Source organism: Melopsittacus undulatus, chromosome 6 (genome assembly GCF_012275295.1).
Source record: "Melopsittacus undulatus isolate bMelUnd1 chromosome 6, bMelUnd1.mat.Z, whole genome shotgun sequence".
In the NCBI taxonomy this organism is placed as follows: Eukaryota; Metazoa; Chordata; class Aves; order Psittaciformes; family Psittaculidae; genus Melopsittacus; species Melopsittacus undulatus.
Genome location: NC_047532.1, coordinates 31,601,184 through 31,624,828, shown reverse-complemented (window position 1 = coordinate 31,624,828; position 23,645 = coordinate 31,601,184). Strand labels below are relative to the sequence as shown.

Below are 23,645 nucleotides of genomic sequence, written 5' to 3'. Positions count from 1 at the left end.
CAAACAAATCTTTTTAAAACCCCAAAACCTATTCTCTTTTAACAGATTGTGAACCACCAAGTTATGCACATAGACAGCATGTATAATACTATAATAATGCTAACATTCCAGTTGTTCTCTCCTCATTTTGTCTTCTCTCAAACTACCTCTTACATATCCTTCAACAGCCTTTATTTACGCTCCTCAGTGCACTGCTGTAGGACATAGATTCTCTGATGATTAAAGTTTTGTACAGTGGCATACAATCACTTTAGCTTGGTAAATTATCTGCAAATAGTCAAAAGAATGTATTGCAGAATGTCTACCTCATTAATGTCAGATTGTTCAGAAAGATACAACTGGGGTCCGGATGCTACTTTGGAAAAAGTAGGAGCATATTTCTACAACTCTACTCTTAAGGGGGGAATATTTTTAAAGCTTTTGCTTTTTTAGCTTTGCTAAAGCTTTATTGCACAAATAAGGTACTATACCATAAAGCTTTCAAGCTTCATTCTTAGGGTGGTTTGACTAAATTCAACCAGCCTCTCTGAAGTAAATACAATCCAAAGGGCATTAAAATCATGATACTGGCTGATTGTATTGGACTATATCCTCTCTCTCAGATGTAGATTTCCAGTGATAACCTGTGCAGCAATAAACTTCATTCAGCCACAAGAGTGTGCCTGTGAGAGGATTGCCAATCTCCTCCGCCAAACCAGAATTAGCCGGTATCGCAGGAATGAAAGAGCGTGGAGATTTGAAATTGCAGGGGATGGAGACAAGGCGTTGCAGCAGACTAGCTGCCCGGGGGACAAGAGGCCCGCGGCCAGTGCCACACTTCTACAGAGAATAAGCCCCGGGGCAGCGGGCAGGGGCGAGGCTGAGCTAGCGCGTCTGGCTGCCCGGAGCCGGGCGCAGGTGGACACCGGAGCCTGCAGCAGCTCTCGGGGAGCAGAGCAGCGCCGCGGGTTTGCCTGACGGTGGGGGCTCGCAGCCGTGGGGGGCCGGGTCTGCGGCTCTGGCGGGACCGGCGCGGTGAGTACCTGGGGAGGAGCCGGGACCCGCCGCACGGTACCGACACCGGCACCAACACCGGCACGGGTGCGGGCGGGAGAAGCCGCAGCAGCCGCGCCGCCTGCGGCAGAGGCGGGCTGGGCTGGGCTGGGCTGGGCTGGGCTGGGCTGCGCTGGGCTGGCCCGGCGCGGTGCGGTGCGGTGCAGCGGGACCGCGGGTCTGCCGGCGGGCAGCGGAAAGCGGCGGCGGCCCCTCCGCGCCGAACTGTGCTGGGAACGCCGGCGCCGCGGGGTAACTACCGGTCATCCTCTGTGCTGCGGCGGGCGGTGCCTGCAGCCGCGCCGGTCTTCCAACACCGCCCCGCCGCACGGCCCCGCCGCCGCCGCAGCCCCCGCGGGCAGGGGAGGCCGCCGCGGCCCAGCCCGGGGCCCCGCCAGAGCAGCTCGGCGACAGGCGCTGCCCTCTCACCCCCCCTTCTGAGCAGCGTTCTGCATACATGAGCTTAACTTGAGTGGTGGGGAGCGCGTAACGTGTACAGCTTCCGCATTCATTATCTTGTGGGATGGGAGGTGGGGGGAAGAACGTCCTCTGCCTTGGGGCTGCTCCTATAGCATCCTTTCACCATTTACGAAACAGAGGTAGAGCGCCTGATGCAAGCTGCCTATTCCATTGGCACCACGGGGAGAAAAATTTACTCTGTGAGCCTACTGGGGCTACCACCGGGGGCGCGGCACCCCTCCGCTGGTGGGTGTCATCAGGACAGGGCAGTACCGAAGTGTCTTTCAGAGAGGTCTGGAGGTCTGAGCGGGCCTGGGATGCGGCCTCTGGGAGAGCAGAGTCTGGGAAAGGAGCTGGCGACGACTTCATGTGAATTTGTGACCCTGGCAATTTTTTAGGGTGGTGAGGTACTGGAATGGGTTGCCCAGGGAGGTAGTGAATGCTCCATCCCTGGCAGTGTTCAAGACCAGGTTGGATGAAGCCTTGGGTGATATGGTTTAGTGTGAGGTGTCCCTGCCCATTGGAAGTGGGCTTGGAACTAAATGATCTTAAGGTCCTTTCCAATCCTAACTATTCTATTCTATGATTCTATAATTAGCGTTTTAAGCATTTAATTTCTCTAGTTTTCTCTTCCTCCCTGGGCATGCACAGTTACGTGCTGGGATCTGCAGAAGTTGCTCCAGTCCACACCTCCACTGAAAGCCACTGACAACTGAAGTGCTAGGTGTATCAGGAAGCTGGAGTTAGACTGCCAACACTTCCAACCCCCAAAATAAACTACTTTTTGACAAGTTTGTTTGTTTTTTTTTATGTCTTCAAAAGACAAATAGTTACATGTAGCATGTCTACTGGGAACACTGTGAAACAAACCCCATTACTATTTATAATGTGTTTAGGAGTTATCCATCGGAAGTGCCTTTAAACTATGATTTTATGCTGTAGTTGAGCCAATCAGGTACTGGAAGCAGTCAGCCAAGTGTATGTAAATTATTATTCATCATGTGGACTTTTTACATCAAGATCAGATGTTTTTCATTGATCCATTTCAACTACAAGTTAGAGAGCCATAACTCCACCACAGTGATGCTACAGCAAACTTGGGGTGTTTTGTTGCTAACTTTGATTGTATTACAGCACCTGCATTTGTCCCTAAAATAGCTCATGAGTCAGGGTTTCAATAAAGCTCAGCATCTTTGTGGCCACTAATGTTTGGTTCAGTTTTCAAAGAGCTCTGCATATTGTGTATGCATACGATATAAAAGGACTTGCTGAAAAGAAAATCCCCACCCAATCCCTAGTCCTTCTCCAGGTTGATCAAACAAGAATTTGGGTTCCCCTGCATTTAAACACAGTCCCTTGAGAGGGGCTGTATTCAACCACTGTTGCTGCAAGTGGGGGTCTTCACCGCCTTGCTCACTGGGGAAATGTGGCTGGCTTCACAAACCAGCTGCTGTGGTTTTCATTGCAGCTTCTTTAGGATTTCACAATTGCAAAGAGCCCCTTAGGCTTCTTTGCTTGCTATGATGCTTTATTCTTGGCATTGTAATGCCAGTGTGGTGTGGGAAGAAGTCTGAGGTCAGATAAAGTGCATTACTCCTAGGTGTGATGGGCCACAGAATGGTGAGAGGATCCAGATATACAGTCCTTGCTTCTTCCAGAGCCTGTCCCCTGCTTTTGAGTACTCTGAACTTGTGATGTTAGGGGAAAGTTAGTAGTATAAAAGTAGTATTAAGCAGGAATCCAGTTCAAAAGGAAAATACATACATTCTCTGAAGATTTGTGGGAGTTGATGCAAGCTTGACATTAACTTGCATCTACTCAATCTAAGCCTGTTCTGTCAGTAATATTGCAAAGATGAGTGTCACATGTTTGCATCTCAGTCATTTTTTGCTTTAAATACTTTAAAATATATTAAAGGTATATACATTTCATGTTCAAAAAAGAAACTTTTGTATCCGCTACTAGTATTCAGGTGCACACAAAACCAGTCAAAAGCACGGAAGAGAAAGGTGAAGCTCCACATTTAATCCTGACTGAATCTTCAGTTACATAATTTTGTTTTCCATTATTGAAGATGCACTGTAATATCCATCATACATTTTCATTAATCTTGCACAGAGCATGTTTAACAGCTTGCAATTTGTCTTCATTCTGCTGCTTCTCATTCTTTCCCACTAGCATGGTTATTCACTATCTTTATTACTTTTATGCAGTTAGTATATCTCTCTCTTGTGAGTTGGCTGAATCCTCCACAAGTAGTTATTTAAACAACATCAATGGGGAATCTAGCTGCAAATACATTAATAGGAAAGAGTTGAGATGATGTCTTTAAGACCTACAGCTGAGGAAGTATGAAGTACGATTTTGACTAAGGCTGTCCCAGGCCATCCTCTCATGTTCAAAAAAAACCCTGTACCACTGCATGGCTCTGGCTTGTTGCCCTGCTACCTCTCCTGCCTCAAACACTCCATAAAGTCCTTTAAATATAAGCCCCCTTCTCTCTGCCTCTTGATTTGGAAAGATAAAGCCAGTAAGTCATTTCAGTGTGTGTTTCTACTGGCACCGAGGTGTGGACTCAACAGTTGCTCCCAGTTTATCTGCTCATGCAGCAAGTGTTAAATGTGCCTAGTTCTTGTTCTTCCTCACTATCACCACTACCTTCCATGGCCGAGTTAGGACTACTGACACCTTAATTTGAAAGCAGTATCTGTCTGTGAAAATATCATACCAGGATCACAATATATTTTAGCTCCAATCCATAGTATGAGGCAAACCAGTTTACTCTTGGAGGAACCTACTTGAAAGTTGCCCTTAGTTACATGTAATTACCTGCACTGTAACAGATATGTGTCACTTAACTACAAAGGTAACTTACCCAGCAGCCAGTCTGGAAAGGTTACATACATTGTCAGGTTTTCACTGTTTTCTGTGGAAGAAATGGTAGCTTTGACCAATCAGCTCTTACTCCATTGATGTATTAGTATGAAATACTTCAAGGCATTCTCTGTGTGTTTATCTAGCAGTAAGAAAAAAGTAGAATGGTTTGGAAAGGTAGTAACTTGAGAAGAAAAATATGTTCATATATTTAAAGAGAACAGCCCAAATTTTCAGTCAGTACAGAATCTGAGTTGTTCCATTCACTACCAGTGAATGGAATAGTGAGGAACTAGCCATACCTTCTGAGGGCTCACAAAATACATAAAGAGCTTTTTTGGTCAGTTTTTGAGAACTTTCTTCTCTCTTTTTAGTGTTTTGCAGCGGATGGCTCTTTTATTTCTCTGGAGAAGAAAAGAAGACAAAAAATTACCATCTCTGGTAATTTGTATCGTTACATTTCTAGTATCTATGGAAACCTATTTGGTGTTCCACAGTTGGGTAAAATTTCAATGTGTTGCAGCAGGAATAGGACAGAGGGAAGACTGGGTTCTGCACCTTGCTTGTTAATCAATTAAAAATGGTTTTGAAATTATTTTCACATTGTGTTGCAATCTCCACTTAGAGTAACAATGGAAGAAATCAAAGAAATCAAATTAAGTTGTTACGGCCTGATCCTACACCCACCTATTCACATAGCTGCCGCTCAGTTTGATTCTGATAGGCATTCGCATTGATTTGGAAGGGTTCTTTGGTTTTAGTAGGATTATATGGATTAAAACTATGGAACTGAAAGCATAGTAGCAAACTGTCAAGCTGACTCTAATGAAAAGCTTGCTAGAGGTGGTAACAATACCCTTGTAACAACTTATGTAAGCAAAGCATTTTGAAAATCAAGAACCTTAAATCTTTATCTTTCTCTGTCTTCACTGTTGTTCTTCCACTACTAAGAAAGAAATACATCTCAAAACTGGTTTCCTCTGAAAAGAGGTGGCAACTTCACCTATCTGCCTCTTCAGGATTTCCTTTTTTTTCCCAAGCTTTACGAACTTGAATACAAATCTTACTGGGACAGCAGAAGAGGAATATACAGAGAGAGACCAGTCTTTTTTGTGACCTGTCAACCCATGAAGAGTGAGTGCTCTCAGCCACCCAAAAGTAAGTATATAGTAATGGAAATAATGCAGCCTACTGTCATCCTGTTAATAATCCTGCATAGGCAGCCATGATACTAAGTACACAAAAAAACCCCATTAATTGCAGCATTTTATAAGCATTTTACATTTAATCAATGAAAACACAGTATTTGCTTTACAACTCCACTAAACCACAATGGTGAAATATGTTAGTGATTTATGTTATTCAGTATAAACAAGCAACAAAATCTGAGCATTTTGTATGTATTTTGAAGGTATTTACTGCATTTGTTTCAGAATACCTTGGGAAAAATGTATGCTAGTCGAGAGGATATTGGATATGATTTTGGAGATGACTCAAAAGTTGGAAGTAAGCCAATTAAGCCTAATCCAAACATCGATGGAGGATGGGCTTGGATGATTGTGCTTTCTTCTTTCCTTGTGCACATACTTATCATGGGGTCCCAAATGGCCCTTGGAATACTGAACATGGAATGGCTTGAAGAGTTTAATCAAAGTCGTGGCTTAACAGCATGGGTTAGTTCCCTCAGCATGGGCATTACACTTATCGTAGGTACGTTCCAGCCTAATTTATTTCAAAACTATGTACGATTTTTAGAATATATTTACCACTCATCCCTCAAGTGTTTTCTTACAGTTTTCCATTTTATTTGCAGAGCTGCCCAAGTTGCCTTTTTAACGTCAACAGGACAACTTTTACAAGTTAGGGAGAGAAAGGGAACAAGAGGGAAGATGATAGAGAAGACAATTACTCCAGGAGACAGCATGAGCAGGAAATAATGGCTGTGACTTCAAAGTCTCACTAGAATTAAGAAAACAGATGATCAGCGAAGGTTGTGGTCCTCCCTGTGCTATCATCTGGGAGGAGAAAATATTGAGTTTGATCAGTTTATATTTCAGTTTGGCAGATGAACTAAAATTTATCTTTTAAGTTATGGTTGGATCAACCCAAAATAATACATGGAGGGGTATGTTTGTGCATACATGTATATACACATCTCTGTCTTCCCTTCTTCATTGGGCAACTGTGATTTTAGGTCTTGTGGGTATTTGCAAAGTATTTGGTTGGTTTGTTGGTTGAATTTTTTCTTCCCAGGATTTTAAATAATAATGGGTAAAATAAAATTAATTGCATGAGTAGCCTCATGTTTAACATTTAGTTTAAAACATTGAGTCTTTCTGTGAAAAAAATATTAAACATTACATAGAATTAAATAATTATAATATTTCCCCATGTTTTTAACAGGTCCTTTCATTGGTTTATTCATCAGCATGTGTGGGTGCCGCAAGACAGCTATAATTGGAGGGATACTGAATGCCCTAGGTTGGATACTGAGTGCCTATGCCTCAGATGTGCACTACCTCTTCCTTACATTCGGAGTGACAGCTGGTAAGAGCTGAACTAGCATTGGAAAGCTCTTTCAACTACTTTTTCATTCCTTTAAAGGTTATCTGGGTGCATAAAGAGGGAAGTTATACTGCAAAGTTAGTCCAACTTTTCTTTCACACTCTTTACAGCCTCAGAAAACATTATTTACTCACTGGTTTGGTGCCAGTGACTTCTGCTGTCATTTAAATCTGCAATGTAAAGATGGTATTACCAGTTTCCTCCAAGCGATTATATTAGAGGACATTTTTAATTAGAAGTTTTAACATAACCCAAGCTGTAGAAGTGGAATTTAAAGATATTGAAGCAGTGTTGAATCTAGCTAACTTCCGTCTTCTTCACAGGAAGAAACTGCAAATGTTTTCTACAGAAGTTGCTCCACATTAATAAAATACCAGATTATGCTAACTATGTACTGCTTCAAAACCCATTTTAAAGTCAGTTGTGGGTTACTGCTGATGGGCAGTTAAGCCTCAAAGAGCTGCTTGCTCTTTGGGATGTGGGATGGAGCAGAGATCCAGAGGGTTAAAAGTGAGATAAAGACAATTTAATCACAGAATCATAGAATAACATTTAGGGTTGGAAAGGACCTTAAGATCATCTAGTTCCAACCCCCATAGTAACAAATAATAAATAAATAATAATCAGTAAAGCAAAAGCAGCATGCACAAGCAAAGGAAACCAAGGAGTTAATTCACTACTTCCCATCAGCAGGAAGATGTTTAGCCATTTCCAGTAAAGAAGAGCTTCAACATGTGTAACTGTTACACCACAGCTCTGAATGTCCTCCATTCCTACTCCTTTCCCCCAGTTTTATTGCTGAGCATGACACCATCTGGTATGGCATATCCCTGCAGTCCCTTCAGTTGGGGTCAGCTGTCCCAGAAGTGTCCCCTCCCAGCTTCTTGTGCACCCCCAGCCCAGCCACTTGCAGGGCATGTAGAGGAACCCAGTGTTATCTACTTGAAAGACCATTTTATTCACTGTTCATTTCTGGAAAGTTATACTGTTAATAGAAAAGAAAGATGTTAAAGTGATCCAAGTAAGAAATACAAAATTATTATTTGAGCAACATGGAGCAATTTAAGGGGCTTTGAGATACTATTTACTCCATGGATAAGATGGCCAGTTATGTTTGCAAATGAAGCATGGTATCTATGTTGTATGTGACGCACAGATGCATGATGAAAAAAACAAATTGTTTGCAATACTAATAATAGCTTCAGTACCCTCCATTCCCTCAGACTATCCTTTCACAGAATTTCATAGGTATCTGCAGAATTTCTTTACATAATTTTTTATCTAGCTCTCTGGATGGAAAAAAAAATTAAACTAGCAAGGCTTGTTGTGGTGACTTTTCATACCACCATACCAGAGATTTCAGTAATGTAAATTCCTGAGCAAAAACAATAATTACAGGCAGGGTTCTGCCCTTTCTGCAATTTCTGCTTCCATATATATAGAATATAATCAAGCAGACAGGAATCTACGCACTCTTTCTCTCGGGCCTTGCTGCTTTTCAAAAGGATCATACACCAAATACCAGACAAAAAAGGCAGAGATTATACAGTGGACTTAAAGAGGGCTGAAAAGCTCATTTTCAGAAAAAAGCGGAGACAAAATTTTTGATGAGGTGTAGATATGAGATGCTGCTGCAGGAATAAAACCAGTGTAGAGATGCCCAAGATGTTTCTTCCATCTCCAGACCTCCATTCACCACATCGTCGCTTTCCATCCCCTCACTCATTGTCCCTGCACTCATAATCTCCTCACTCACTCATTGTCTTAGTCCCTCCCTGCCCACTCACTCCCATCTGCTTGCTCACGGTCACCTCACCATCACCTCAGGGAAGTGTCTTTCATGTTCTCCTGGTTGCTAGATGTAAGGCTGCTCTTCACTTATGGTGGCCACCTCCTGCTGCCATTACTTCTGGACCTCCACGCAAGTGCTCATGGGCTTACTCATGGCTCCTGTTCTCCCTGGTGACACACTGTGCCAGTTGCCCTCACACAGTATGTCCCTATGACCCCAGCTTTGTCCGCTGATGGCAGCCATCCTGCTGCCTCAGCTCCCACCCCCAATGTGCCCCTCACCTCAACGTGGCTCCCCACCCACATCTCCTCACAGCCTTGCCCCCTCACCTGCTGGTCAACTGCTTCATCCAGCTCCATTGTCTCACTTCCCTGCAGCAGCAGTAGGGCAGGGGAGCCTTCTTCCCCCTCACCCTTCCTGGGGAGCCCCTGGGTGTGTGTGCTGGAGCCCCTGGCAGCAGGGAATCCCTGTGGAGTGGGGGGCAAAATGTCCGTTGAGGCCCTATGTGGGGCAAGGCAGGGAGAGCAGAGCCAGCCATGCAGCTGCCATGATGATGAATGGTCACGAATCTGCGAGGAAAAAGAGTGGGGAGGCCTGTGGCCCTGTGCTTACCTGTGGAGAGGGCATGTCTTTGCATGGAGTAGGAGTATGTTTTGCTTTGTAGTCCACAGAATGAAAATGTAAAAACATGGCTTATTTCAACCTGATCATGTATATACATAGCAAAGAAGTACATACTTCTAACAGGCAAAACAGGTCAGCTCTGACCATGGTACACTGCTGTGATGTAATGTTGAGGTGGGGTTTTTTTTCAGGCTTTGCTGGAATAAACTGCTCTTTCTCCAATGTAGCTGCACACAACTATGTTACCAGCTATTTCAGGGAAACTTTTAAACCCAAACCACTCTTCTAAATTATGATCACAGTGATTTTGGAAGCATCTTCTGCATACACCTCTTCCAGTCCAAATCCTTCTGCATACCATCTCTTCATGTATAAATCCTGTCAGGAATTTGCTGTTGAGAAAAACTTTAATGATGTATTTACACAACTCTCAACACTTTCTGCTTGAAATGGGTACTATCAATACCCTATTTTTAAACTACAAGTGGGGGATTTTCTGCAGAATTAGAGATCTGCCTTTTAAGAATATGCCTGTGTAGCTACTGTGTGGCCCTGCCTGGACTTCACTTCAGTGCCCAGAGAGAGACCCTGAAGCCACGCAAGGTCCCAGTACTGGGCTAACACCCCTGTGCCTACTCCTGAAACACCTCATGGTCACTGTGGCTCCACAGTTACAAAGCAAGAACAAAAACTCAGTTTGGGTCTTCATTGTTGGTGAACTTGGGCAAAAGCGACAAGGTGTGCCCACTAAGCGATTTCTGGTTGCTGATACAGAAAGATGCAGGTATTACAAGTACAGATACTTCAAAATAGGGTTTTATGTTTGTCCCCCACATTAACTGTCACTCACTTATTGTGGGATGTTTGGGACTTTCCAGCAGTGTAATGCTGACCTGAGGTTTTATTTTCCATCTGTTCCAGTTTTTCCTGCAGTTAAATAGCAGTATTGTGTTCTCACTGGCATGAGTATTGCAGACTTTGGAAAATATTGTAAGAGGGAAATGAAAGCTAACATGAGAATTGAAAATTTATGCTTGCTTTCATCACTGTGCTTGTGCACAAGTTGGGAATAAAACTGATGTGTTTATTACTGTGTTCTATCCTGTTAGCAAAAATTCAGATTGATTTTGGGCTTTGTTTCCATAGGCGTTGGAAGTGGCATGGTTTATCTGCCTGCAGTGGTCATGGTAGGGCAGTATTTCCAGAAGAGAAGAGCGCTTGCACAAGGACTCAGTACCACAGGAACAGGGTTTGGAGCTTTCCTAATGACTGCGTTACTAAAGCACCTCTGCATTGAGTTTGGGTGGAGGAACGCCATGTTCATCCAGGGCGCCATCTCCCTGAACCTTTGTGTCTGCGGAGCGCTTATGAGACCACTCTTTCCCAAAGATGTTGTTAGTGAAAAGTATGTTGTGAGAAGTAAAAGCGAAGATAACCAGGCAAAAGCTCTGTCCCATTCTGCAGAGACTATAAAATCTAATGGAGTCCTCGGTGAAGAACTGGAAAAAAAAGAAGAGGCAACAAATGAAGAAGTGCTTGACAGTGTTCAGCACATAGAATCTGGAGGTAAATCCAGAGATGGAAGGAGTATGTATGGACTGCGCATTCTTAAGACAGTGAGCCAGCTGACAGTTACAGTCAGGAAGGGCTTTGCAATATGGTACTCCAGCTACTTTGGAGCTGCATCACTGTTTACAAATAGAGTATTTGTGGCCTTTATAATTTGGGCTTTGTTTGCCTATAGCAGCTTTGTCATTCCCTTTATTCATCTTCCAGAAATAGTCAAGCAGTACAACTTGTCTAGTCAGAACAATATATTTCCTTTGACATCCATTATAGCCATTGTTCATATTTTTGGTAAAGTGATCCTTGGAATCATCTCTGATCTCCCATGTGTCAGCACATGGAATGTCTTCCTCATGGCTAACTTTACCCTGGTCACTTGCATTCTTACTTTACCACTAATGCAAACGTACGTTAGCCTGGCTGTAGTTTGTGCTTTAATAGGATTCTCTAGCGGCTACTTTTCTCTAATGCCTGTTGTGACTGAAGATTTAGTTGGAACTAAACACCTTGCAAATGCTTATGGCATCATCATTTGTGCCAATGGAATATCTGCACTGTTTGGACCACCCTTTGCAGGTAAAAAGTTCAAATTGCTGACCAACAGATATTTGTATAATAACCGTGTAACTCATTATATTATTAAGCTTTCATATGTTATGAGCCTGTGTAGTTAATAGAATTACAGCTGCTCCAGAATGGGTGGTAACATCCAGCTTTACATTGCGCAGATGTACAGGTCACATCTTATGGGTACCATCTCACTATTCACATAGTACAAATTACAATCCTTGCAAATAACCCCAAATCTATTACAATCTATGTTTTCAATTGTATGTTTCCTTAAAATATTTTCATACACTTTCTGTACAATGAGAAACGTTCAACCTATTTAAATGTGTTTTGTGCTGTGTAGGCATTGTACATACTCATGCCTCTATCTAGATGAAAAAATGATGAATGGTTTTCAAGGTAGGCAGGTGTCTGTCCCATAATATTACCCCTAAGAACTATAAAGTGTGTTTGGGTGTCACCACTAAGCTGCCAATGAATGTGTTGATTTAACTAACTTTCAGCTTTGCCTTCCTTCATCCAGAAATATTTACTTTGGGGACTGTGTGGCTCATAATCTGTTTACTGCCATGCACAGCGGAGGGTAAAAGTGTATATGTTGTGGCTTAAGTTTCTTAGGTTTAAACATTCTTAAATTTTCTCATAGAAAGAGGTGGAGAAGTACAGAAGAGATGCAGGTAGTGATTGTCAATACTATAGCCAGACTTCAGCTATCTTTTACAGAGATGCAAATCAGAAGAAAGCAGCAAGAGACCTTGTGAGTAATGGCAGTGGGTGACCAGGGATGGCAGGAGAATGAACTGAAGCTATTAGAAACAAGCAACCAAGAAAAGCGAGAATGCTTTCACCTTCTCTCCCTGAGTGAACTGACATGATTTATAAGAAAGCTCACTCACTCCCATTAAAGAGCAGCACTTTTTCTACCATATATTCTTTCAGCACCTCTCAGTCTGTCCTGAACATGTCTTCGTATTTGGTCATTAGTAACGAAGCAAATTAGTTGGTGTAAAAAAAGCGTCTGAACTTGAGGTTACTAGGTTTTGCTAGTTTGGGCCCTTAAACCTTTTTGAAGTAACTTTAATGTATTTTTGCAGAGGAATTAAGGTTGGCATGAGAGTACTGAGATTGTATCATCTCTTGAAAAGTCTTTTATCAGTATACAAGTCTTTGAGAAAGATACTGGAAATGCACTTGCTTGCACAAAGCACAACAGCAGTACTGGGCATTTTACAGAAACAGTAGCATGGTGGAAAAACTAATTGCTTTGGGATTCCAAAATGTCTATTTTAATGTCAGACTTGTGACAACCTATTTGAAAAATGTACAGCTTTAGAGAGGGCTGCTTGGCTTCTTAGGATGGCACGTAGCTAGAGTCCCATTTTAAGTCTTCCATGATACTTAAATGAAGGGAATAGGCTTTGCACTGGTTTGGGGTTCTGGTGAATGAATAAGGGATTTTGTAAATACATTTCCATTTGTAGCATCTAGAGGAGGAGACAGTTGCCACTTCTTTTTTTTTTTTTTCCCCCACAACCCCCCCTATAGATTTCACAGAAATATCATGAAAGCAATATGCAGTACTTTTCATGTTTTCCCATGCAACGTACCTTGTTGTCAAGCTTTATAACAAACATGCTTTGTCCTTATTTTGCAGGTTGGATCTATGACATCACACAGAAATATGACTATTCTTTTTACATATCTGGCTTGCTATACATTGTGGGAATAGTATTTTTACTTATACAACCTTGTATTCAAAAGAAACAACCAAGAGAAAAATCTACAGAAGAAGCACAAGTATAGAACAAATTCCAGAAGGTTTTTTACAGAATTTTCTTTGTTTTCACATTTCTATTGTATGACATTATGAAGCTGTTTTTCTTATGAAACCAATCACATTGAAGTATACTTAAGTGAAAAGCAAATGTGCACCAAAATGCTAATAAATTATTAGAAACATGTTTTTTTTTAAGTAAGTTAAGGTCTTTTACTTTAGAACTAACAAATAAGTGATTAAAAGCACTATGCTAGTCTTTTAAATTTGAAACAATGCTAGAAGCCTGTATCTTTGCTTCTCTTTTTACTGCTCACCTCTACCCATCAGTGAAATTCCACTGACTGCAGTGCAGTTACTTCTGATTTACACTGGTCTTAACAAGAGAATTTGATCAGGACATGAATGATTTCTAAAAGCCCTTCTTACTACGTATTCTATCTAAGATTAGTTACTGAGTATGAGAAAATGACTATGTTTCTTACCTGGCTAGTCAAGTACTGTTGAAATGCTAGTACAATAATTCAATTAATTCAGTGTACTGAAGTTACTATTTCTGTGATGCAAAACTGAAGGAAAGTACTTATATATTTTTCTGAAATTACTCTCTTCTTCAAGGATTTTTAAATTATCAGCTGCATAATAAAGGAGCCTTCCTCAATACATAGGCTGCATTATAAATGCTGTAACACTTAATGCTGCTGAAGTAAAACATAAAAGAAGAAACAGGCAACAGATGAAAAATACTACTGTTATTCACAGACTGGAAAATGTTTCCAGAAACAGTTGGAAGTTTCTGGTTGCTTTACCAATTAGAGGTATTGTAGAACTTCATAACATTGCAATTGACTCCTCCCATGGGACTTGTCAAGTAAACAACTAAAGAAAGACAGCTAGGCAAAATTGGCCAAATATACTTTTAAGAAAGAACAGGGCTACAGCACACTAGATTTTGTTGTAATAAGATTAATAACAAAACCTGGTACATCATGAGCAGTTGTGTTGCTGCTTATAATGCACACCATAAGCTAAGACTGATCACCATGTTTATTCACTGGAAAATTAGACAATGCAGAGCATGGCAGAGCTAAAGACCATGTAAAATATTCAGATTAATATTTTTAACATGAAATATCTGGTAATCAATGCAGAATGTTTTGTATGGTGGTGCAGGACACACTTTTTTCAGCTTTGAGAACTGAGTCTGGTGTTCACTTTTCTATCAAATAAAAGGTCACTGTAGGTTTTTTCTTTCCAGCTTTTTGAAAGCTTATTGTGACAAATCAAGTTCATAGTTTAACACTGATACATGCTGATGCAAATCTTTAGGAGCAATTGATACTATTCAATTGCATTGAACAAATCTTGGGAAACAGTTCAATATGTAACAATATCATTATACAGATATTTTTTATAGCTGCAAGGCTGGTTAACAAAAGTTCTGAAACATATTTTGCATTGTTTGCATTTGCAATTCATAGTTTCACACTAGTACAACTGTTGGCAGGGTCATACTTTAAAATGTGTCACTGAAATGAGCCAAATTAAAAAAGAAAACCTTAGGAAACCCCCAAACTACTTTAAGACTTAGATCCATTCAGTCATACAGGATAGTTAAGTATGGCCTTTAAAACTGATGCTAAAACAACTGAGGAGACAGCAAACTGCAACGCATGGTATGAACATATCGTATGAACACATGGTCGGCAATGTCTTAAAATCAGTCTTTTTGTTGGAGGAAATGGTCATGTAAACTACACATTCACATCAGTTCTTTTGTTACAGGTTTAATATCTTGGTGTGAATGCTGCTGCTGGCTTATTTTAACTGAGATATCTTGGTGTCATTTATATATTGAAGTGATGATTTCCCTCAATTTCCTTTTTTTCTTTTTGAAAGATATGTACCCTTTATACTTAGATCTTCACTTTGTCTTTTGTCAAGATCAACTTTATTTGCATATTACTGTAAAGCATAATATGTTGTTCATTTATGATATCTGCAATATACCTTTCTATAGAAGTCCTTACTGGGCCATATAATGGAATAAACTGACATTACCCAAAATGCCACTTTCTGTTCATTTAGTAATTATTTTTTTTTAAGCTTAAAAATGAAGATTTTCCTGGAAAATAATTCTTATTTCTTCTAGCAAAAGGGCCAAGTACATGGCTGATCAAGAAGAAGGTGGCCTGTCAAAATCAAGTTAAATTATTGTTTAAAACTAATATTCGGTCAGTCCATATTGACTCTATGGGTTCTAGTTTCCTAACCTGAAATTGCCTAAATCTGTTATGAGAGCACAAGCTAAGAAAAAATTACTTGCTGGTAAATTGACAGAAAGTGAGAAAAGAGGGTCTGTTGTTTAGTAGCTCTGCTCACATACTATAGTTCTTAAAATCACCTCTCTAAAGAAAAATTACATTTTACAGTGTTTTATTAAACAGAACAGAAATTTTATGAATACAGTATTTTATGCACATCATGATATTTATGTCATTGTCCTAAAAGGAAATTGTCACAAAGAGGAAAGAATATACTTAACAGCGTCTTCTATCTACAGTTACCAAATGCCTCAAGAATATCGGTATATAGTTGTAGAACAAAATATTCTTAATCTAAATCAGCAAATATCATTGAAAGATTGAAATACCACTTTATAAAGAAACAATGATTTAAGAACCTTGTATTCATAGTTTTAATCAGTTTATAAAATTCAAGTTTAATACTTGCCATGTTCAAAAATTGTAGGCATAATACAATCTTTGAGCATTATGCTAGTATATCCAAATACTGCAATCACTGCTTTTAACATCTGGGTCTTTATTCAGTTGGTTTTCATTCTGAGTGTTTTGTTTCTGCCTCCTTCTTCTAAGCTGCAGCTGTGGTTGAAGACTGTGAAGAATAGATTCCAGGCCATTGCCTGTGCAAGTTCTTTCATTTCAGGTGTAATTGTGCCACACAAGTTCCCCACAGTATTTTCCCAGAACGCATTACTGTTACAAATCTCTACTAAGAGACTTGGAATCATAATTTGCCTTAAAAGTAGAGGCTTAAAATCATTGCTGAGTGGCTTACTCATTGCTGATTATTTCACTACACAAAAAGTGTTTAGATAACACAGGTGCCTTGTATGAAGGTCACTTGCAGTGCAAACTGCCCGCCTATCTTGAAAGACACAGTATTAGTTAAAATCCACAATGACAACAGTGGAAGTTTTGCCAGTGCAAAATACCACATGTTCTGTGGAAAATCTGAGAAGGTTCTTTCCGTATGGTATCAAAGGCCTTTCTGCCACACTACAAGGAGCTGTAATGAACATACTCTCCTTGTATGTAATTCATACAGGCCCACTGAATCCACGAAGCTGTGTATGATTATGCCAAAGAACTTGTCGGGATTTAGGAATCACATCACAATCACAAATCTGTTTTCAAGGTAAGCAAAAGTAGCAACTTGCCTTTGGACTTACACTGGGAATGCAATCCTAGGAAGCTTTCCAAAGCAATGTAGGATTAAGACCATTTCTCAGGATATGCCTTCCTCTTTCAGAATGACTCCGTAAACAGAATCAGGTGGAAGTACTACATTCTAAACAGGAAGAAAAGTCATGCAATTTGTCAGGTGACAGAACCATCATAAAAAATAATTAGGAAGATACTGTGTAATTGCATATTATCTTCCTATTTAAGTTATACCAGAGCCTAATAACATTGATTCTTCCTCAACGAATTCCACTTTTCTAAATGTGTAATTGCAAGGAGTCATACTGGATTACTGCAATGCAAGTGGCTGGTCTGTCCATCACAAGTAGTAACAGAAAGAGTCAAGCAAAAGTCCTGGTATAACTTCTGTTACATACTGCTGATGTGGCTGGATACCTGAAACTACTGAATTCACAACTAGAGCAAAGCTGTATCACAATATGTGTGGTACTATTTTTATTGTTCTCGAACTGGGAGAGTGATCAGACTGCAAGCACACACAACATGCTAGCATATTTTAGCAAAGGAAAAGCAGGGATTATTGGGGAAATATTGCTGTAGAAGGCATGAAATTATAATATACACATTTTTAAAGTTTTTGTTACATTTCTGCTTGTTCTGTCTCACCATCCTGCGGCTCCTATGAAAAATGGACACTATTAAGTTAAAAATAGCTGAGACTGGGATTTAGTGTCATAGATTTAATTTCCATATACAATGCTCGGTTAAAAAAAAAATGTATACAGAAAGGAAAAAAAGGCATGATCAGTCATTACTGCGGTTTTCCTTCCCTGCCAGCGGCTTCTGGATTGCGTAATAACAAAGAACTTCGCTTCCTCGAACGGCAGCGAGCTGCGGCTCTGGCCGTGCGCTGCGCGCCCGGCTCCCTCTGGCGGGAGCGCATCCCGAGCTCGTGCAGAGCCGGAGTTTTGCTTACCCTGGTTAGCTGAACGAAACCTAATCCCGAGTTTGTACTGGGACACATCGCAGGACAGCAGGTAGCTGAAAAAACGTCTGGAAAGTGCACGCAGTGCTCGAACGGTGGTGTCTACATTAGGACTTCTGTACTTTCTTTTGAGATGAAACTTCTTTTACAACCCTTAAAAATAGCACCTAGGGACAATCTGAAGTACTCTGAAATGCACATTGAAAGCATCAGAATACTCTGGAAAGCAGCCTTTATGTTCAGAACTACACAGTCAGATAAGTGCCATGCTTTGGGTAACAAATGGAGATACCTCTTTAGTTCAGACTATCAGAGATGCATTGCACAGGATGTACGTACGGAGCCTCTCACACTCCTGTTTTCAATCCTGAGTGCAGAGACTGTTCTATTTTTCCCTATTTGAAAATCTGAATGTGCTCCACAGGGAGCATTATTCCAGCCTACAGGTCAATTAATCTGAAAATGAAAACTTATAGTATTGGGGCAAATTTTTAATTCCTTAAAAAACCTGCTGAAATGAGAGAAAGAGCATATGGCATTACTAGTTGCAATTGGTTATTTCACTGTGCTAAAACTTTATTCTTTTTTATTATGCAACTAGTTCTTTTGAGAACTTCCTTAGATTCCAGCATATCCAAGGCTTTGTGCTAAAATGATGGAAGGTTTACTGCCTTCCACAGTATCTCATCCTACTGAGCTTGCACTCTGCAAATGACAGATGGCTTTCAAATACACTAATAAATCATTTCCTGATATCCTTCTATTCATTCTTTTCCTCTCCTTTAGTTGTTTTCATTCTCTCATCCTCTACCAATTGTTTCCCAGTCACAATATCAACTGCTTTATCTTCAAACTGAAATAAAGCCCAGAACTCAGCAAGTTTATCTGCTTCTATCTGCCCTTCATCTCTAAATTCAAGACATGCACTATTTTGCTATCTTGCCATTTTTCTCCTATGCTTTCTTTGCACCATCTCCTATTGACTGTGCTTACTTGAACTTACTCTCCCCAAAAGCATCTATAAGGTCTTTGTAGCTATGCCACAGGAACAGTACAGCCATGTCCTCTTGAACTGTCAGCAGTCCTCCACAGAGCTTTTATTGAAATATTGGGCCACAGGGTCTCAAAATAATACAAACCCTGCAAGTAATCTCATCCTGATACAATTTGGAGATGTACTCTGTACCAGAACATGTCCTGTTCTCCAAAATAACAGGTTAATTTGTCTCTTTGAAGTCTTTCATAGAGTATCTAGCTGTCAGATCAGACTGAAGATGACTAAACCTGTTATCTTCCTCCTGAGGTCTCACCATTACTTATGTTTTCAGTAACCATACAACCCATAGCTTGACAGGCTTCATTCTAGACTCCTACAGCAGCCCTGGGGACAAAAATCAAGTTATTTTTCTCTTTAATATGCTTCTCTTCCTATTTTCATAACTTAAAACCCTTTTCTCCCCTTACCAGAATTACTGTACCAGCCTTTTGTCAGGCTCTGAGTGGGACAGAAAATACAATCTTGAGGTATTCAGCCCCACAAAAATTAGCTTCCTACATCACAGCTTTGACCATACTATCTTACCAGCCCTCTGATTACCTAGCCCTGCACAGACTAGGAAACTGGAATAGATGATATTTCCAACACAGCCTAAGCTATCCTATGGCTTTTCTCTTTTTGCACCAACAGACTGGCCCTCATTCTCCTGGGACTTCCTGGCTATCCCTCCTGGGTTTTTTTTACCCCTCATTGAGTACTGAGAGGCTGCCCTTAGCTCCAATCAGCCTCCTGTGTTTCTTACAGTTCCTCGCTGTGAGGTCTAAAAACCCTTGAAAAAATCTCTTTCCTTGTGCTCCTGTCTTTTGTCAAAGACTTAAAATACAAGGTCTCCAGGAATGGCAATGGTTTTTTGTCTGTTAATGACTCTAACATAAGGGGATCTTGTCTGTGGTTGAAATTTCTAGACATTACAATAATACAAATCATAATGCATACATAGATTTTACATTTCAAATACTTAATCCTGGAAGTAGTGCATGACACCCAACCATGGGTTACAATGGAATTACAATGCAATAAAATTTTGCACAGTCTCTCTAACTGCCTTTCTAGTTTTTACTACACCCATTCACTTGTTTGTATCTGGATGATCAATTTATTGTCTCAAACTTTAAGTAAAGCAGACCTATGGATGATTATATTTAACATGAGATGAATCAAACCCACAATGCTGCATAGAAGAGCTAACAATTTTAAAAGAAATTATGTATTGTTTTTTCATTTTTAATTTTTTTTAGCATTTCAAATCTGCTTGAAACTTGAGAAAGCCTGGAAGTAAGTTCAAGCTCCAGAAAGGAAATGATGTACAGGAGCAATGGGACAGGCCTTCCAGGAAGTCACAGTTGCTTTGGCACAGATTGAGGACACATTCTAAAACTTTGTCACCAAACACTATAGCAACCTGAGCTGTGATAAAACAAACAATAACCCGCAAAGAAACCCAAGGGACAACAGATTTTAAAAGCCTGAAATTTCTTGACAATAATCCCAGATTGTTCAGATATATCTTACAAAAATCAGAATTTATGTTTTTCTAGAGAAAATAACATATAATATCTTATATTGAACATTAGTAATATATAGTATTCCAATTCATCTTCAGAGCTGCTAGTGGCATCAAGGAAGCCTGTGTAGTAAAACAGGGCTTTAGTTAAAAGACTGTACATTGTCTAGTGTACAGAAAAATCTAGTCTCAGCTCAAGAACATTGAAACAGCTGCAAAGCTGAACCGAAACTTGCCCAGATCCATTTTGTCCACTTTTCCACATACGTATACATTTATTTACATAAAGAGTGTGCTATTTACTCAGGAGGAAGTTAGTAAAACAACCATAAAAAAATACCCCAGTTGTACATTTTGGGGAAAATAATGGTGGCTCTGACATTAAGAGTCCCTGCAGTTCTGTTTCTTATCTCATGGAGGTACAGTCAAACCTCTAAAATGCAATTGAAGACAGTTATCTTCTACAGTGATATGACATTTTTTGACTCATTCACTTTGTGATCCAACACAATGCCATTTTTTTCTCTATAGATCTACTTAAGTGAGCTGCTCCTGATTCTACATTCATACAGTCAACTATTTCTGCTTCAGTGTCCAACCTGTTCTTTCGAATTTACCATTGTTTTTTCAGATCATTTATCCATTTTATTAAAGCGCTCTAATAAAAACCACTAGTTCATTATAGAACATGATCCTGAGTTCATTTTGCTACACTTCTAACAAATGCTCAGTGGTAAATTTTGGAGCTGCATATTGTTCCCTAAGATCTGATGACACGAATGCAGTCCATCCAGATTTGTAAAGGACTTTTTTCCTTTTTTCCTCATCCAGGGACCCAGTGGGGATCAGATTTTAAATTTAAAGCAGAATTACTATTTTTTGTTTCTTTTTAACTAACTAGAGTCTATATTCTCATGTATGTTAAAGTCATAAAATGAGAATCAGAATCTTGGAAGTTGAAACTATACTGACTATAGGCAGTATGTGCATCCAATTTTGATGCAGCAAATTTCCTTCCAAGAGATACTGTAAGATTAGTTACAAATCTGAAGCTTACGTGAAACTTTTGAAAGAGCTTTCCAAACAATGAGATTTTACAGTTGAGATATTGAGACATTTTTCTTCTCTTTTTGTTCCAAATATCTCTAAGGTAATTATGTAGAAGGAAGCTATAACCTTATCTTCCTTCATTTCTTTGGGTAGATGGCCCAATAGTGTTCAAGCTTTGTTTTCTGTTGCTATATCATACTGCCAGTGCAAACAGTTTGCTGTTGGTTCTCATTTGTCTTTTTACTTTCCATGCCATATCAGTTCTATATAGTCAGTAATTTTTCTCAAACTCCTTATGCAAGAACAAAAATGATCTACACAGTCAACTAAAATTGTCTGGCTGATCTAATTCAAGCTGATAGATCAGAATGATCCAAATCTTCACATGCTAAGAATGACAATTAGAATGTCTGTAGTGTGCATCTATTTAATGTTGAATGATTAAGCAGGCTACTACATGAAAATCTGTAAATTATTTCTAGAAAATTATTTCTAGAAATAACACTGTGACCTGGTTTGGCTATTTAAAATTATATTTATCTGTATTTATCTTGCTTTATAAATGTATCTGCAACTTATGATGAACTAACTTTGAAAGTATACTGAGCTTCAGTTTTTCTGTGAAATAATCATCCTACGAGTGCTGGATACTATTTGATGACTGCCTGTTTGCTCACTCATCCGAAAATTTAAATAGACCTCTCTTGCCTATACTATCATAAATTAATTTTTCATCTTTAGAAAACCGTAACAAAAATCTAGCCATATATAAGATCTTGCTCTTCTGTCTTTGCTCTATCAAGATTATGAAAAGAAATTAACAATACTTTATTTCACTGTCTAAAAAAATGAAAATAAAGCAAACACAGATCTTCATGGCTCTATGGTAGTTCATATAAATTTAATAAAATGATAATGTTTATTATAAATCTTCTTCATTTTTTTACTGGATGCTTCAAATGCCTGTATGGCATATTGATAAAACATTTCATTTGCAGGGGGACTAATTTTCCCTATGCCCACTGGAAATAATTTAGCCCCCCTCTATTTTTTCTTTTTTTAAATAAACGTCCACAAATTTTCTCTAGAAGTCTCCGACCAGGTGCAAACAGATAAAATGTCAGGAATGAGAACTAGGAGATAACAACAGGAAACATTAATACTTAACAACAGATAAACATTTTGCTGATAGGGGTGTGCCAAATATTTAGCAGCTAACTATGGGTCTGGTGAAGAGTCTTTTGTTTGAACCCTCATTTGCCAAAAAATTCAGTAAAGACAACTAGAAAATTATTGCAGTGTATATATATATATCTGTGGAGAATTACTGAAAAAATAAATCTGTGAATGAGAACAGCAGCAAAGCTTCTCTTAACAGGAGGTGAGAAGGAGGTGTAAAACATCTGCTTGTGTGGAACAGCAAGAGCTATGGACAGAAATAATATCAATATAACAGTACAACTTCTCACAAACACAGTAATTTATAGTCGTAATGCTTCTATTTATGCTAGCATTTTTTCTGAAAACAAACCACTTTTAAATTAAAATTTTTCTAAAAGCCAAAGGGAAAACCCCATGTATAATTTTAAAGATAATTTTAGGAGGAAGAAGTGACTAAATGCTAGGAAAGAATGGCAACTGTGGCTTTCAATACTTCCTATGGGATAGGAAAACTGAACTAACAGCAACACTTTTCAAGAAAAAGCAGGCAGATCTTATTTATAATGTACTGAAAATACACAGGATACCAGTTGAGAATTGTATGTTAACAATTATTCAACTATTTAAATCATTGCACTCAGGTAATATAAACCAGATGTTTGACACCAAGCTGTGTGGTTCTGTTGATATGCTAGGGGGAAGGAATGCCATTCAGAGGGACCTTGACACACTTGTGAGGTGGGCTGATGCCAACCTCATGAAGTTTAACCATGCCAAGTGCAAGGTCCTACACCTGGGTTGGAGCAATCCCAGGCACAGCTACAGGTTGGGCAAAAAGGAAATTCATGGTAGTCCTGCGGAGAAGGACTTGGGGGTGTTAGTCAATGAGAAAATGAACATGAGCCAGCAGTGTGCACTCACAGCCCAGAAAGCCAACCGTATCCTGGGCTGCATCAAAAGGAGTGTGACCAGCAGGTTGAAGGAGGTGATCCTGCCCTTCTACTGTGCTCTCATGAGACCTCACTTGGAGTACTGTGTGCAGTTCTGGTGTCCTCAACATAGAAAGGACATGGTACTGTTAGAACAAGTCCAGAGGAGGGCCACGAGGATGATCAGGGGACTGGAGCACCTCCCATATGAAGACAGGCTGAGAAAGTTGGGGCTGTTCAGCCTGGAGAAGAGAAGG

General features: G+C 39.8%; 1 protein-coding gene across 1 annotated transcript; it reads left to right on the top strand.

The window, feature by feature from the left end:
* Positions 1 to 858: 858 nt before the first annotated feature.
* SLC16A14 (solute carrier family 16 member 14) lies at positions 859 to 15,283 on the top strand. Its single transcript, XM_034063966.1, has 6 exons — positions 859 to 1,014; positions 5,406 to 5,523; positions 5,799 to 6,075; positions 6,769 to 6,912; positions 10,493 to 11,488; positions 13,137 to 15,283. The coding sequence occupies exons 3-6, from the start codon at positions 5,814 to 5,816 to the stop codon at positions 13,283 to 13,285; spliced, it is 1,551 nt and encodes a 516-aa protein (XP_033919857.1). The 5' UTR covers positions 859 to 1,014; positions 5,406 to 5,523; positions 5,799 to 5,813; the 3' UTR covers positions 13,286 to 15,283.
* The last annotated feature ends 8,362 nt before the right edge of the window (positions 15,284 to 23,645 follow it).

Bases quoted from the DNA above. Each gene is read 5' to 3' on its own strand.
- SLC16A14 (XM_034063966.1), top strand. From the start codon at position 5,814: ATGTATGCTAGTCGAGAGGATATTGGATATGATTTTGGAGATGACTCA. The intron at 6,076-6,768 runs GTACGTTCCAGC...TGTTTTTAACAG, and splicing joins GGGCATTACACTTATCGTAG to GTCCTTTCATTGGTTTATTC. The intron at 6,913-10,492 runs GTAAGAGCTGAA...TTGTTTCCATAG, and splicing joins TACATTCGGAGTGACAGCTG to GCGTTGGAAGTGGCATGGTT.